Genomic DNA, 17,768 nt, shown 5'->3' on the forward strand with positions numbered 1-17,768 from the left:
TATAAACCAAGAATAGAATTGTGAAGTAGAGTCGCTTGCCCTGTAGATGAAAGCCTCCTCTTGTCTTATTTTCCCTCCATTCCTCTCTCATTCTTCCAAAAGGCGTCCACTCCTAGCTGGAATATGTTTCCTTGGATGACTGTCATGTTCGAATGATCACTGTTCATGTTTAGGCCTTGATACTGATTTTAAGCAGGAAACTTAACTCTTAGAGCATTGGGTCAGACCCGGATCCTAACCTCACCTGATATCTATACACATGCACTTCCAGCTGGATGGTCATCAGCAGCAGGATTCTTTTTATCCTTCCACTGAATGGAGGGATACTGAAGCAATTATATGTATCTGCTCTTGCCTATCTGCTAGCAATTTACTGAAACTAGATTGGAGATTGAATTTCGCACCTTCTTGGTCTGTGTGGTTGTTAGTCGCTGGAAAGATTTGCTCAGCCAATAGTTTGGATTGATGGACAGTGCCAAATGTGAAAATTTATGGCAATTCAAATGCTGTGTCAATCTTGTAAGCCTAGATATTATAGTTGTTTTGGCATAAACTGGTTGAGGAGCTGTTAGACTTCAAGCATTGAAAACGGTTGTTCTATATATACAATTTTACTGTTCTCCCTTAAGGCAGAGTAACGAATTGTGTTGTATAAAACAAACAGGCAGGTTACACACACAGACTGATGTTCACTTGCATACATAGTTGCTTATTCTTTAACCTTAAGCGGTCTCTGTACACATTTTGCTTTGTTTAAGTTGGTCCAGGGCCAATTTTGTTTAATTTCACCTTGACACGTCATGCTGTACAATCGTAAGCATCAGCAGAATGAAATATTGCCAACATTGATTAATTCAAATTCTGATCTAAAGTTGATGAAATATACTTAGTCTGTAGATGTAGGACTTAATTGTTCGCGCTAACATGTAAATTATTCCTGTAGTAACACAGACTTTAAGGTTCCGCCAACAAATTTGTTGGATTGACAGTGTCACTGAAGACTTGTTTAGTAATTTGCTTTCAAAAGGCCAAAAATTGTATGTTTTAGAAGTCAAGCCCAATTTTTAGCAAAGTGATAAGTTAAAACATACCTTTTTCTACACACACGAGAATCAAATGCATCCTCTGTATTTCAGTGTACAACACAGTGTAGAATATTGGCTGACTTTGAGTTTCGATTCTCCACATGCAGAGGTAGTATGAAGCCACAGGCAACCACCACTGTGTAGGGATAGCACTGCTGGAGGTCTGGATGCAGCTCACTTCCCAATCCTCTTGCCATTCTTGCAACTACTGTAAAATTGGGTTTTGTGCATCTGAACAGGTGAGAGGGAGAGGCCAGGACGCTTCATTTCTTTCTGACTTGTTTACATTTTTTTTAATCGTTATTGGGGTGTGAGTGTTTTTTCACACAACGGGTAGTAGAAGTAGGCTGTAGGTGTGTTATCACTGGAAATATTCAAGATTTTAGATTTGACCTTGTTGCATAATAGATACGGAGCAAAGGCAGGTAAATGGAGGTGAGGCACAGCTCAGCCACAATCCAATAGAATGGCGAAAAAGTGCCAGCATTAAAGTGGCCTAGTCTTTCTATTCTTATGTTCTTATGTGTGATAACAGCCTGAGGTGACTCATGAGCACTGTCGGCCTGTCAGTAAGCACTGGTTTGTACTCAACACCTTTCCATAATGTTACAGCAGAAATTATGAACTCAGTGCAAGCGAAAAACGTAGATATAAACCTTCACTCTGCCATTCCATATCAAAATTCAGCTGCATGCTAATAGGATTCAAAAAAACACAATGTTTGATTTCTTTCTTACCACTTTATTATTCAAGCCTGCTCTGTCCAAGCCCATTGTTCCTTGTATTATCAAGTGTTACAGCATAGAACCAGACCATTTAGTTCATCAAGTCTACTGGTATTTTACTCCACATGTGCCAACTAGTCTAATCCCATTCTTCTGTTCAAGAAAATAATTTTCTTTTAAAATAATTTATGCAGTCTATTTCAACAACTGTTAGTGGCAGAGAATTCCACATTCTGACCATCTCTTCTTAGCCCACCTTTTTTATATGTATTCAATTTTAGCAGCCAATATTATGACACAGCTGATGGTAAAGGCTGAGTTGTTCAGATCCCAGAGGGAAACTTGAAACATCTGTCATAACCCATTTTTGCAATTTGTATGTTTCGAGATTCAGGCTTTGAATTCAGTAGTAATAAGACCACCGAGTCTCAAGAGGTTTTTTATAAAACTGAATTAAACATTTATTAATACAAGAAAGATTGTAAACACATACATATATCTACAAAATTACTACCATAGTAACTACAAAAGCCCTTAATTAACCTGACTCTTGTTACACCCCCGTTAAGGCAACAGTAAATCTCATAGATTTAAACAGACACCTGGCAAAGCACACCCTGGACAGTTGCATTCAAAATGAATTTCTTTCAGCTCTGGGTCCTTGCAGACAGCTGCTTGAGGCTTACAGGCTGGAGGATTATCACACTTGTTGGACCTTACACGCAATCTACTTTCTGCTTTATACATATCTTTCTCTTTGAATGTAAATTTTCCGTTCTATCATTAGGCTTTTAACTTTACCTCTTCTAATAATAACATCCTTTCATCCCACCAATTTTATTAGTAAGCTGAAAAGAAATAGACACGTTGCTTGGCGTCTTCTAGTTAGGTGTAAGATTTCACCCACAGTCTTGAATGGTTTCTTTTAACAAACCCAAATTTACACTTTACCTTCTACCCTCCTTACATTTGCCTAATTAATATCTCAAAACTACCATACATCAAAGCACTCATATTAGCTGGCTTTAATCCAATTAAGACACACACATAGACACATACCCCACTAGAACTCTCTTCTAAAAAATAATTTCTAATAATGTTATAGACATTAACATCTCTTCATGACACCAGTGAGAACTACTTTGCAGTTAAGCAGCAGCATGAATAGGGCAACTTGAATCAATTCCCACTTTTTAAACAATTTTTCTGACCTTTCCTTTAATTCTTTTTGTGTTTATCCTAAATTAGGTCGGTCTTGTTACCATCTAGTCTGTTTAGTCTTTCCTCCATACACTCCAGCTTTCCCAGAATTCCACTGCACCTACCTTGTTCAGCATTAAAATCTCCTCACTCCGATTCTTGCTGATTTTGATTGTCTCCCTGTCTTCCAGCGCTTCGATTTTAAACTCCTTGTCCTTACCTTTAAATCCCTCCATGGCCTTGTGCCATCCTAATTCTGCACCCTCCTCCAACTTTATTCCCATCACCAAAATATTCTGTCATTCCAGCCTGCTTTGCATTCCACCCCTTGCTTTCACCCCATCATTGGCAGCAGATCCTTCAATAATTTAAGTCCACTTCCTGGAATTCCTCTTAAAACTATCTCTTCAATCAAACTTTTGGCCACCCTTCCAAATCCATCTATCCTTTATTCTATTTTCTGTATATCTTCCATAAAACATCATGGGGCATTTTTTACATTAATGGTGTGGTACAAATGGAAGTTGTTTTTGTCCAGCCAATCACTGGAAAAAAATCTGTTGCTATACCTAACTATAGACTTGTAATTTTCTGTCAGGTCACTTTCAAGCTATTCAGTTCAAATAAGAAGCCCCGATTTTCAAGTGTCTGTTCATGACTGAAGCCTTCATTATTGGCAATATCCAAGGGTATTACAACACACTTATTCTGTTGTTCATATATCCTTTTTGGATAGAGTTCCAAATGTAGCCAAAATTAGCTGTTCACTAAGAATAGTGCTGAAGTTGGCTCCATAGCTCAGTGGTTAGAGCACTGGTCTTGTAAACCAGGGGTCACTAGTTAGTTCCTCACTGGGGCCTGAGATTTAAAAAAAAAGAATAGCCCTGACAAAATAACAGTAATGAGCACAAAGTAACCTTGTGATTTGTGTTTGTGTGTGTCCATAATGTGATCATTTTTTTTCTCTTAAGTATTTTGATGTTGATTGATTGGAGACCAAAAATTCTATTTTCGTCTCAGTGGGAAGAAGATATAGCCTTTGCAGATATTATGAACCTATTTTTCGTTTTGATGTTCTTCGTACATGGAAAATCAAACTGTCCAGTGATCTAAGATGTGCAGAACATGTAAGGACTGGAAATGAGAATTTTGCAGTTAAAAATGATTAAAATGGTTGCTTTCTTTTTTGAAAGCATCTACATTCAAGCAGCCACAGAAGGAGACTACTGAGTTAGCTGCATAGATTATATCTTAACTATAAGTTCTTCTCAGAAGCAGGCTTTTGAAGCAATGGTTTAAAATCAGAAGACATTACATGATTCTGAGGAATTGTCATCTGCCTGGTCAGATTTGTCTATATGTATCATAGATACATTGTGGAACATTATATATCAGGGACACATTATGGAACAAAACAATCTAATGCTGTGACAGAAGACCAAGATTGCTCAGAGACTACCAAGAGACTTTGATGCCAAAATTACCAGTTTCCAGCGGTTCATCTTAAGACAACGACAAAACACGAGTTGCTACTAAGTCACACCAGCAACATGGATGAAGTGCCCATGAATTTCAATATGCCCAGCAGTGAAATTGTGGAACGGAAAGGTTCAAAAACAGTTCTAGTGAAAACAACAGGACATAAGAAGACAAGATACACAATGGTGCTAGCCTGCATGGCCGAAGGAACAAAATTAAAGCCTATGGTAATTTCCAACAATAGAACCATGCAGAACATCAAATTCCCTGCATGAGCTCTTGTGCGTGACTGTGACAACATTTGGAGAGATGAGGATGTAGTGTAGTTATGGATCGATAATATGTAGAATCGGTGTCCTGGTGGCCTGTGTAAAGAATGCAACTTATATATTCAGACTCCATATAACTAATGAGATCAAGAGATGCCTGTGAAGAAGGGACATACACATTTCAGTTATACCAGGGAGTCAAACATCTGTAGTTCAACCTTTGGATGCAAGCCTCAACAAGCTATTCAAGGATCAAGTTTGTGCAAATGGAATAAGTGGATGGTTTGTGGAAAAAAAAACCTTTAGAAAGAGTGGGAACGTGTGTACTGCCCTGCTTTATGTTTTCTATGGTTTCATTATCACATTGTGGGATACGATGAGTGCACGAAGTGTCATCAGATCATTCAAAAAATGCTGAATATAGAATTCTGTAGATGGATGATTCTAAAGTGAAAGCACCACATCTAGTCCATAGTGGGACTAATATGATGATGCCATTGCCAATGAACTCTTTGCATTGAATACCAAAGATGATGAATTTGACAGTTTTAAAATGCTTTGATTGTGGTTAAAGGTATCATTGTGCAATTAAATAATTCAATAAGCCATGCCACTTTAATGTAATATGAATTATTGCTGTTTTTTTTCACATTTCAAAATGGCAACCACCAACACCCACACAGGCCATTCACATTTTATAATCAGCATATAGGTTGACGCCGGTTTTTGGAAGAATTTTTGGAGCTTCAGTGGTCGACTAATACACTGCGATCTGCAGTAAATCTGATTCTAAGTGAATAAAGATCCATTGTTATGAAACTGGTTTTCATTTCCAAAGTGGGTGACAAGATCCAGGAAGAAGAAAGAAGATAAAGAAGAGGTGTATGTGGGCGTATATTAAAAAAATAAGACAAAGAATGCGAAAGGAGAGGAAGAGAGCAGGATTAATAGGGTGAGCAGAATTGAAATCCTCGAATGTTACAACAAAGGAGGAGGCCATTTGGCCTAACATGCCTGTCCCAGCTCTTTAAAAGAGCATTCCAATTAGTCCCACTCCCTGTTTGTTCTCCATAGCCCTGCAAATTTCTCCTTTTCAAGTATATATGCAATTCCCTTTTGAAAGCTTTGACTGAATTTGCTTCCATCATCCTTTCAGACACTTCATTCCCTATTCCAGTATGTTTATTTTTTTAGAATCAAAAATAATGTCTCTGTATCTACAGTGCATGGATACTTACAAGCTGGTCAGTCTAGGATACAGGTAGATAATTTTAACGTTTGGATGTCTGCCCATTCAGGTGGCGAAGGTGCTGCTGCAACTTTGAAGACATGGGCTTCGCCTGAGTCCAAATGATGAGCAGTGATTGCCAAGCAGGCACTCACAGGTAGCATGCCGGTTTTGGTCTACAAAAATGATGGCTCACGGGGATGGCAGCAGCAACTGCAAGTGGACCCTGAGCTAGGGTGGGGAGCCAAGGCCAAGGGGCACAAAACTGAGCCAGCAGCCAGGCCTTGGCAGAACAGGTCTCACAATCAACGGAGTAAACGGGAGCAGTAGGTCTACTAACCCCATCTTGAAGCATTAGCACTTCAACCTCAATTTTGGTAGGCTAAAATCAATGCCGGGGGATTTTTTCATTCAAAGATATAAAAGCACACATTGACATGGATGATAAAGACATTGATCCAAACCTCCAGAAATTGTGTGAGCAGACACAATAGCTAAACAGAAGACCACTTAGCAGAGGAACATGTATAAAGCTTTAAAAGCACATTTCAAAATATGCCCATAAAAACCAACTTCTAACTGGACGGTAAAAGTCATAAATCTTCTGAATCATAAATCATTGAAATCAATGATTATATGTGTGCTTGGTAAAAATGTGAAAGTCAACACCTTCTGCCACATGCATTCTAGTAATGCAACCCTTCTATTTTCTAATTTGCAAAAGGTATAGTTTTTTTTTTACCTTTCTGATACATGTTGCTTCTTTAAGCAACAATGACTATTCTTGAAAGGACCGGAATGCAGCTGGAATAACCTCTCAACTGATTTTAAAAGCCATTAAAATCATTTATTTAGGGTAAAAAAAAAATTATAAATGATTTGAAACATAGATAACAAAACTGAGATAATAATCAGTTCAAGGACCTTGCATCTTTCAGTTCAAATTTTTTTGACGGAATCATTAAATGTACTGTTTTTTAAACAAGCTGCTGTATTGTTTATCGATCTGAATGTTGATAATTTTAAACAAACAGCTCTTCATAGGGTGTGATCCTGTCATACAATAAGATATCAAGAGATTGACGGAAAATTCACACAGTGCCAATGAGACATATTCCACCTCCTATTGTGCAGCCAGTCCTATCTACCTGCGTGTTGTAAGCAGTGACTATTGAAATATGCAGCTCCCTTAATAGCAAAACATTTATTTCCTAACTTAAATTTAAAGGATTTGAATTTTTTGGGCTTTGGTATTTTTTCACTATTCACAGCAATGTTCACAACTACCCTTGACAAATAATTTTCTTTTCCATAATTCATCAAGCACAGAAGAAAAATAGGAAGGAATTATGCATATTTTAAATCATTGTAAAAAGTACTAACGCAACATTAATTCTCTATGGTTTGAATATTAGTTCTGATTTATCTAAGATTATTTCTGTTCTTTTGCGTAATTTAGTCCTGTAAATAACCCATAAGATCAGAGGGAGTGGAATGCTGTATTGTAGTTCAACTTCTGTTGGTGTTCTTTTTTAAACATCCGTATATTCAGTTGGACTTCCAATTCATTTTATTGCTCGTCATGTAACAGACAATACCGACCTGCGTCTGAGGGGCTGGACAAGTGGTTGAATGTACAGCCCATTCTAGAAAAAAATACCTTAATGTACTTAATACTTAAATACAACTAGATGTCTCTATGTTCACTTTGTAAGTAAGTGCAGTAATGAAATGTTGTAGCTTCAGCTTGTTGCTGTAAAACTTCCTGAAATTAAGAGTATAAATTGTGGAATGGGTCATTAAGTCCATAAAATTTCATCTACATCTAAAAGATTGAATTCAATTTTTTATTGATACAGAATCTTCCTGATTTGCTTGATCTCTTGAGGGCAATTTTACCTCCTTTTTACCCCCGGCTTCCATTGTTGATGGAGTTCTATTCGTGGGCTTTGCCCTTTGCCTAGTTTTTTCAAAACATAATCTTGAGACAACCGAAGTCGCCAACAAGCTTAGCAGAGGTAATCAAGTAGAGGTGCATAATATCATTCTAATATTCAATCTTGACCACCTATATGCTATGGTTTCGACAATATTGGAGCTGCAGCATTCCCTGAAATATTTGATTATATTGCTGCTTGTGGGTGTAAGTTGTGAGAAAATTGCCAGGTGTATTCATGAGGGGTTAAAAACCAGCCTCATTTACAAAATTTCAGCCCACTTTAAAGCACTTGTTTTAGATCTTGTTGCTTTGTTTGTGCCGAATGTACATGGGGGGAATCAATCCATTCATTTTAAATATAAACATCTTGTAGGATTTATTTATGAATGCATTTCATTGGAAGCATTGTTTTCAATTTTAGTAGACAGTGATGTAAATCTGTTTGGCCCTGGGTTACTCTGTTTGAATCCATTTGCCAACCTGTCCTCATCAACTTAGGAAATCTATCTGAAGCTTATGAAACTAATATAAATTATATTGTTTTGTTGCTGCTATTTGCTGCTTCATTTAATTATTAACAAATAAATTAAAAGCCTAAGTTCATCTCCGTTCTTATAAAGAGTAACTGAAATGAACTGATGGGATTTTCTGTATCTTCCTTGGGCATGTTAGATTTGCAAAGAAATCTGTGCAAAGAGAAACTCTTTATACTGAGGGGACTAAAGCTCACCTACAAGGGGAGAATTTTCTCCCTTTCGTGCGAGTTGGGTGGGCACGGGCGGTGGGCAGCCGATCGCCCCCGCAATCGGCTGCGCACCACCATTTTACGTGGGTGGGCCAATTAAGCGCTCCCTGTGCGGGTGGGGGGAGGAGGGAGAGTCGGGGCCTGCACTCTTTTTCACATGCGCACAAGAAAGCGTAGAAATCTCCCTGAGACCCGGAGCTGCTTCAGGGAGTTTAATTTCATTACGAAAACCTGAAAAAAAGATTTGAAAAAATTATTTGGACATGTCCCCTCATGTGACAGTGTCACATGAGCTGGGACATGTCTATGACTTTTATTAAACATTTTTATTAAAGTTATAAAACCTTCATGAAACCTCATCCCGCCTGTGGATGAGGTTCCATGAAAAATGCAAAGGCTGCCTAGGCTCTTCGCCTGCCAGCCAACCTTAAGGTTGGACAGGTAGCCCTGAGAATTAGTTAATTAATGGCCTTAATAGGCCTTTGACAGTTCAGCGGGTGTGCAGCTGACTCCGCTGCATGCCCGCTGAACTGAGGATCGGAATGACGCTCAGTGACGATGGGACACATGCCCAACCTCACTGCACATCATTTTACGCATCAGCGAGCGGGACCCACCCCTGCATGCCAACCAGAAGATTCAGGCCCAGGAGTAGTCTGAAATACAGCAATCAAAAAAAAAACTTGATTAAGAAAAAGTAAAGAACCTCCAAAAATGAAATCTGCTGCTGTAACTACATTCATTGAGCAGTCATCTTTGGGATCAATCCAGCCTGGTGCTTTTTTGCAATTCACTACTTAATTTGGGTGAGCAATGTTTTTCTAATAGGGAATTAGAATTTTCCACTTTTGCTGATGTTCAGTCAAAACATGTGTATTTTGAAACAATGCCAAATGAATCCAATATTTCAGAGTTACACATGCATTCCACATTAAAACATAGGGCCAGGAAATCCTCTGTAATTGTGACCATACAATCATGGCATTAACTCTCTGACCTTGGCAGACATTTATCCAAGATGTCAACTTGAGCATTCCATATAAGGCTGAAATGCTTTCTTGTACATTAAATAGAAGTTACTTAATTGTAGACTGCACCACTAACCAATCATTTAACAGATAGGAGGTGGGGAAATACATTAAAAATGAGGCGCAAGGGAAGTTTGTATCAAAGAAAAACCCAGAAAACATGACCATTTTCAGTTACGATAATGCGGTCTTTTATTGAGACCTGTATTTAAACTGAAGTTTGCATGAACCAGATTATTTTCAGTAAGCTATGAGGTGTTAAGTAGACATGTTCAGTAGAATAATAGTGTGACTGGTACTTTCGAAAAAGTTAAAATCAAGGCCATTAATCTGCTAGATATTGTGTTCAAATCAGCAAAATGATAAGTGCTTTTTAGTATACATTTCACACAAAGGGGTCCATAACAATTGTGCAAAATTAGTCTCTTAAGAATCATTCCCCGTGAACAGTAATTTTTATTGGATACTTTTAAATGGACTCAATGACTATTTGTAGTTAGCATTAATTTGATGTTTTTGCTTGGGTGCAAAGGCTTCGATTTAAAAATGGTCAATCTACAAAACTTTGCCCCTAAGTCATTTAATTATTTCTTTCTTAATTTGGCCTAAACAGAAACAGTAGAACATATCAACAATAATTTTGAACAAAAGCAAATGCATTGTTTTCAGTCTCTTTCCCTCCCTCTCTTTCTCTCTTTTTAAATGTGGAAGCTCTAATTGTTGGATCAGGAACCTCCAGTGTAATGGGAACCAATTGAAAATGCACTACATATGGATGGAATGTAATACAAAAGATCTCAAGGCATTATTCAAAAGGATATGGGAGATCTCTTATGTGTTGCTCAAAATTCCTCTCTCAGCCAATGTCACCAAGAACAGATTATTTATTTTACTGCTCATTTATTTATCTCGTTTGCTCTTTGTACAATTTCATGTGAATGAGTGCTGGGTTTCCCACATGACAGTTTCCACTCTACAAAAAAAAAACGCCTCATTTGTTGCATAAACTGGGCATTATGCCGAGATTACAATACAAGACAGGTCTGTGTGACCTAGTCAGTCATTTTTGGTGCTTATCCTCTATGCTATGGCACAGTGGATGGTAAATGCTGAGCAGCTCAAATCCCAGATAGAAACTTGAAACAGCTGCCACAACTGTTTTGCAATTTGTATTTTTATTAGTGTGCTTGGCCATGCTACTGGGGTCAACTACATGCAAGGTTTGTCAAGTCCAAAGCTAAGTACTTGGAGTAATCATTAAAATTAAATATATACATTAGAAATAGGTGCATCATGAGGGAAAGTGGATACCACATTTATTCCACCTGCAAAATCCATCTACAGAACTCACTTGTAAATAATTAAGCCTTCATTTGTCAATGAAAATGTTCATATAGATGTCACAAAAATATAATAATTTTCGTAACATTATTGTAATTTATTGTAAAGGTAAGTTAATAGTGGGGTTTGGATTAGTTTCTGTGTATAGGTGTGTGGGGGTTTTAATTGAATTGCAGACAGCTAGCCTGGGTGCTATGATGTATCAGAAGGGAAACTAGGTTTGAAATGCTGAATACGTAAACATGGTTGAAATTTTAGAATGTGTGGTATGAAGAACATTTGCATTTTTAGATGAACCCAAATAGTAAACACCTAGCCAACAGAGCCTAAGCCAAACCGTGTGTTTATTTTGCCCAAAGTTTACTGATAATATGAATACGATGAAAGATTTATATTATGGAAAAATGTAAAGTTGCAAAGACATACTGGGACAATGGGATTACTTTAACAAGGGAGAAACCTGTATAAAGGAGATGAGATTATGTGTAAGAAGAAGGCATTCTAAGATCTAACAAGTGTGAAAAGCCTTCAGCCTCTATGCACCAAGCTGCTGTGTCCAGGAGCCAGAGCTAAGAAAATTAATGTTAAATATCACTGTCCAGGAATTGTGTGCTTTGTCTAGGTCTGTTGAAATCTGTCTTGATTTACTGTTTCCTTAACGGAGGTGTAACTGGGAGCTAGATTAATTAGGGGATTTAGGAGTTATCATAGTCATAATATGTACGTGCTTAAAATAATTTATTTTGTTAAAAAATGTTTAATTTAATTTTGTAAAAAAAACCTCTACGACTTGGTGGACTTTTTACTATTGAATTCAAGGCATGCACCTTGAAATAAAAATTCAAATTGCAAAACAGTTGTAGCAGCTGTTTCAAGTTTCCATCTGGGATTTGAGCAGCTCAGCACTTACCATCCACTGTGCCATATAATAGAGGATAAGCACCAAAAATGACTGACCCGGTCACACAGACCTGTCTTGTATTGTAATCTCTGCATAATGCCCAGCTTATGCAACAAATGAGGTGTTCTTTTTTGGAAACTGTCATGTGGGAAACCCAGCACTCATTTTCATGAAATTGTACAAAGAGCAAAAGAGATAAATAAATGAGCAGTAAAATAAATAATCTGTTCTTGGTGACATTGGCTGAGAGAGGAATTTTGAGCAGCACATAAGAGATCTCCCATATCCTTTTGAATAATGCCTTGAGATCTTTTGTATCCACTTGGCAGTCAAACAGGTCCAAAATATGAGTTCTCAAAGTGCTAACCTGAGCGATGTGCTTATGTCCTGTGGTAGCGCTTGATTCCACCTTGACTCAGAGGTGCTAGGGTAGTTGAGCAAAATAACCTCTGAATTTATTTAGGAGGCAGTTAGCTGCTATGATGGGGGACTCATGGTTTTCTATGAAAAATGAATGATATGGACTAAATTACTTTTCTCAACTGTACTTGTTTTCATGACTAAGTGCCTTAGGTCATTTTACTATGTTAAAGATAAATATAAATGCGAATTGTTAATGATGGTGTATATTAACTGACTTTTTGTGTACAAGATTGTAAAACCTTCCATTTTTCTTCATTATTAACCTAGTATTGTGCATTTTCTGAAAGGGTGTGCCCATCTCCTGTCTGTTACCTGTAGTGTACAAACCAAGAAAAAAGTTAATAAAAATAAATTATGCCTAAATCATTGAATGATTACAGCACAGGAGGAGGTCATACAGCCCATTGTGTACATGTCAGCTCTCTGCAAGAGGAACTCATAATTCTACCCCCCTGTTTTTTTTCCGGTAGCTCTGCAGTTTTTTTCTCTTCAGACAATTATCCAATTCACTTTTGGATCAGCCTCCACCACGTTCTCAGGTAGTGCATATCTGATCCTAAAAATCCTCATGTTGCCTCTGGTTTTTTTACCAATCACTTTTAATCAGTGTCCCTTGGTTCTAGACCCTTCTGCCAATGGGAACAGTTTCTCCATACCTATTCTGTCCAGACCCCTCATGATTTTGTACACCTTTATCAAATCTCATATCAGCCTTCTTTCAGGAAAATAGTCCCAGCTTCGCCAATCTGTTCATGTAACTGAAGTCACTCATTCCCAGAACCATTCTCACAAATCATTTCTGCACCCTCTCCAATGCCTTCACATCCTTTCTAAAGTATGGTGCTCAGAATTGGACACACTGCTCCAGTTGAGGCTGAACCAGTATTTTATAAAGGCTTACCATAACTTCCTTGCTTTTGTGTGCTATGTCTCAAATCCAGGATCCCATGTGCTTTGTTAACCACTTTCTCAAGCTGCCCTGCCACTTCAGCAATTTGTCCGCATATACATATGTCTCTGTTCCTGCTGCACCCCTTTAGAATTTCACATTGCCTCTCCTCTCATTCTCCTGAGCAAAATGTGTCACTTAACACTTCCCAGCATTAAATTTCACATGTCAGCACATTCCACCAGCATATGTCCTTTTGAAGTCTGTCACTATCATCCTTGCAGTTCATAATACTTGAAATTGAGGCATGCACACCCAAGCCTGTGTCATAAATATAGATCAAGAAAAGCAGTGGTATTAATACTGACCCCTTTGGAAATTCCTTGATATACTTATTGTCCTTCAGTCTGAAAAACAACTGTTCACCATGACACATTCAGCTTACTCCATATCCACTGTCCTTTTTATTCCTTAGGTTTCAACTTTGCTGACAAGTCTGTTATGTGACACTTTAGCAAACACCTTTTGGAAGTCCTAATATACCACATCAATTGTATTGCCCTCATTTACTTACATCAAACGATTGACCTGGAGATGGTGCAGCTCAGTTACATACATGTTGCACTGCTCTGAGTTTGGAGTTTTAGAAATTATAATCGAGTGGAGTTTGTTTTCTAACATTGTTCATTGATCAGGCAGAGACACTTCAGCTCTTCACAATGAATCTACTCGGCTCTACATAACTAACCTGAATTTCACCTGTAAACATGCCAGAATTTTTTCATGTCACAATATAATGTGAATCAGCAGCTTTTCGATCTATGACTGCACTATGAGATTACATGAGTCATCCTATACATTGCAATTTCAATTCTTTTTCAGATTTGTGTTGTGGAATTCCCAAAGCCATATAAAACACAGAAAGAGGCCATTCAGCCCATTTAAAGAGCTATCAAACTATTCCCACACCATTCCTTTTCTCCAGTCCTGCAATTTTTATATTTTTCACTCCATCTTTTTCCGTCTTTGTTATACAACCTCTTTAAATTTTCTTGAGTATTCTTTTTAAATCTACTTTTGTATTTCTGTTCCATAACCCATTTAATGTTTAAGTCTATGTATTATTGTATTGATAGTTGCTAAATCAAGTTTGACAACAAAAGTCCTATGTTCTCAAGTCATCCTAGATATCCATATAGTCTGAAGTGTTACATTTGACGATGCTAAAATAGAAACAACTAACATCAGTGGGACAGGTGTCTCACATTCCATAAAGTTTCCGAGCATATTACCTTTGGAAGTTCTTAGCATTGATGTGATGGCATTCTCTGAAAGCCTTCTTGCACTCTGTAAGACATGGGCTATATTCAAATAAGAATAAAAACAAGAAGGCCCTCTGTCTCACAATGAAATCTTTCCACTAATCATTCATTGAGAATTCTCCTATATTAATTGTGCCATATAATATTGAGACTTGTGTCAAAATTGAGTGTGTCCCCCATGGTCGAGCCAAACAACGCCCTGTCACACTCACCAAATCATACCTTACAGCCAATGCATCAAACTCCTCCATCACCATTCCTGGTTATGTCTTGTCCCACCAACAGGACAGACCAACCAGAGGTAGCAGCACAGTGGTATCAGGATGGAGTGGCCTTGGGAGTCCTTAGCATTGACTCTAGATAGTCATTTGGTAGTACAGAACTTGAGTATTGCTGAAAAAAGAGACATGTTTAAGCTTTTTGTCTTGCACTCATCAAGACACTCACAAGAATATCAATATAAGGGGGAAAAAAAACAATTCATATTGTATGTGAAGAGAGTGCTGATTGGCTGGGAAGTGGTGTTGCCATGGAGAGTGCACCACTGATGGTGACTTGGTGGGGGGGGGGGGCAAGGTCATGTTAATTTTTCACTTTAGTTGGTTCGTTTACCACCTGCTGCAGGCCCAGTCTGGTAGATATATTCTTCAGGACTCAGTCAGCTTGGTCAGTAATGATGCTCCTGAGCCACTCTTGGTGTTGAACATTGAAGCCCCTACCAGAGTATGTTCTGTGCCCTTGCAACCCTCAGTGGTGTTGCTCAGCTGACAGAGGGCAGCAGGCGCTAATCAGCTGGAGGTTTCCATGCCCATGTTTAACATTATGCCATGAGACTGATTTAGGTCCAAAGTCAATTGCTGAAAAAACAGGCATGTCTAAGCTTTTCATCTTGCGCTCATCAGGGCACTCACAAGAGTACCTATATAGGGGGAAAACGATAATTTATATTGTATATGAAGAGAGTTCTTCTTGGTTGGCAAGTGGCTTTGCCATGGAGAATGCACCGCTGATGGTGACTGACACTTAACAGCCAAGCATTGTTTGAAATTTAAACCAGGCACCTTGATCCTGATTGGTCAAGGCATTGCTAAACAAAATAAGTGACAGCCATTTGCTGACTCTTTCCTCAGGGCAATGCTTTTGGTGTTGAACATTGAACTTGTCGTTGATGTCTCTGTCCATGACAGTATTGGTAGGAGTGACCACTGCACCAGCCTTGTCAAGACAAAGTCCCATCTACACCGAGGATACCCTGCATGTGTTGTGTGGCACTTGCACTGTGCACTGAATGTGGTAACTAGACGCTTGGAAAATAATGATATGATTGGGCAGAGTCAACATGGATTTATGAAAGGGAAATCATGTTTGACAAACTGTTGAAGTTTTTTGATGATCCTACCTGTAGCATTGATAAAGGAGAACCTGTGGATGTGGTGTATTTTTATTTTCAGAAGGCTTTCAATAAGGTCCCACAGAGGAGGCTAGTAAACAAAATTGGAGCACATGGGATTGGGGATAATATACTGGTAGGAATTGAGAATTGGTTAACAGACAGAAAACAAAGAATAGAAATAAATGGGTCATCCTCAGGATGGCAGGCGGTAATCACTGGGGCACTACAAGGATCAGTGCTGGAGCCACAGCTGTTCACAACCTTTATAAATGATTTGGATGAGGGGACCAAACGTAATATTCCCAAATTGGCTGATGACATAAAACTAGCTGGGAATGTGTGTTGTGAGGAGGATGCAAGGAGGCATCAAGGGGATTTGGACGGGCTAAGTGAATGGGCAAGAACTTGACAGATGGAATTTAAGCTGAATAAGTGTGAAGTCATCCATTTTGGTAGGAAAAACAGAAAAGTGGTACAAAGTGATCACACAGCTGATGGACCAGATCAGAGCTCTGCAGTCCAACCATATCTAGTCACGAATGATGGTGGACTATTAAACAACTAACCAGAAGAGTAAGCTCCATAATCAACCACGTCCTCAATGATGAGGGAACCAGACCTGTACATGCAAAAGAAAAGTCTGAAGCATTTGCAACCATCTTCGGTCAGAATTTTAGTGAATGATTCATCTCAACCAGGTCACCAGCATCAAAAGTGCCGCTCTTCAGCCAAGTTACTTCACTCCATGTCAAGACGTGGCTGAAGGCACTGGATACAGCAGAGGCCATGGACCCTGACAGTGTCTCGTCTGTAGCACTGAAAACTTGTGCACCAAAGTAGTGGTGCCCCCAACCAAACTGTCCAATACAGCTACAACACTAGCATTTACCCGACAATGTGGAAATTTGCCTAGATATGTCCTGTTCACAAAAGTCAGGACAAAACCAATCCAGCCAATTACCAACCCATCAGTCTACTCTCAATTATCAGCAGTGATGGAAGGTGTCATCAACAGAGCTATCAGGTGACAGTATGTGTCCTACCAGGGGCGCAACATGGACCCAAGAGCTGAATTCCAGAGATGAGGTCAGAGTGACTGCCCTTGACATCAAGATAGCATAAAAGGTTTGTGTGTAAAATTAAAGCACATGGGATTGAGGGTAATATATTGGCATAGATTGAGAACTGGTTAGCAGACAGGAAACAGAGTCAGAATAAATACGTCTTTTTCAGAGTGGCAGACGGTGACTAGTGGGGTACCGCAGGGATCTGTGCTTGGGCCTCAGCTATTCACAATATTTATGAATGATTTGAATGAGGGAACCAAATGTAATATTTTCAAGTTTGCTGACAACATGAAACTTGGTGGGAATATGAGCGATGAGGCGGGTGTTAAGAGGCTTCAAGGCAATTTAGACAGGTTGAGTGAGTGGGCAAATACATGGCAAATACAATGTAACATGATAAGTGCGAAGTAAGAAAAACAGAATGGCAGAGTATTAATCAAATGGTGATAGATGGTGAAATGTTGATGTACAAAGGGACCTGGATGTCCTTGTACACCAGTCACTGAAAGCAAGCATGCAGGTGCAGCAAGCAGTTAAGAAGGCAAAAGGTATGTTGGCTTTCATTGCACACTTCAGTACAGGGCCAGGGATGTCTTACTGCAGCTGTACAAGGCCTTGGTGAGACCATGCCTGGTGTATTCTAGTTTTGGCCTCCTTACCTAAGGAAGGATATACTTACCACAGAGGGAGTGCAGCAAAGCTTCACCTGACTGATTCCTGGGATGGCAGAGATG

At 38.8% G+C, this 17,768-nt stretch overlaps 1 protein-coding gene across 5 annotated transcripts in view; it reads left to right on the forward strand.

The window, feature by feature from the left end:
- Positions 1 to 17,768, forward strand: part of cdkal1 (CDK5 regulatory subunit associated protein 1-like 1) — a 923,378-nt gene that overhangs the window by 666,869 nt on the left and 238,741 nt on the right. For 3 of the 5 annotated variants that reach the window (XM_041184180.1, XM_041184181.1, XM_041184179.1), the window contains exon 11: positions 12,834 to 12,902. The exons of the other annotated variants lie outside the window; for them this stretch is intronic. In XM_041184180.1, coding sequence (XP_041040114.1) covers positions 12,834 to 12,902 — 69 coding nt within the window. The remainder of the gene's footprint in view (positions 1 to 12,833; positions 12,903 to 17,768) is intronic. 5 annotated transcript variants of the gene reach the window in all.

This window comes from Carcharodon carcharias, chromosome 3, assembly GCF_017639515.1.
Source record: "Carcharodon carcharias isolate sCarCar2 chromosome 3, sCarCar2.pri, whole genome shotgun sequence".
In the NCBI taxonomy this organism is placed as follows: domain Eukaryota; kingdom Metazoa; phylum Chordata; class Chondrichthyes; order Lamniformes; family Lamnidae; genus Carcharodon; species Carcharodon carcharias.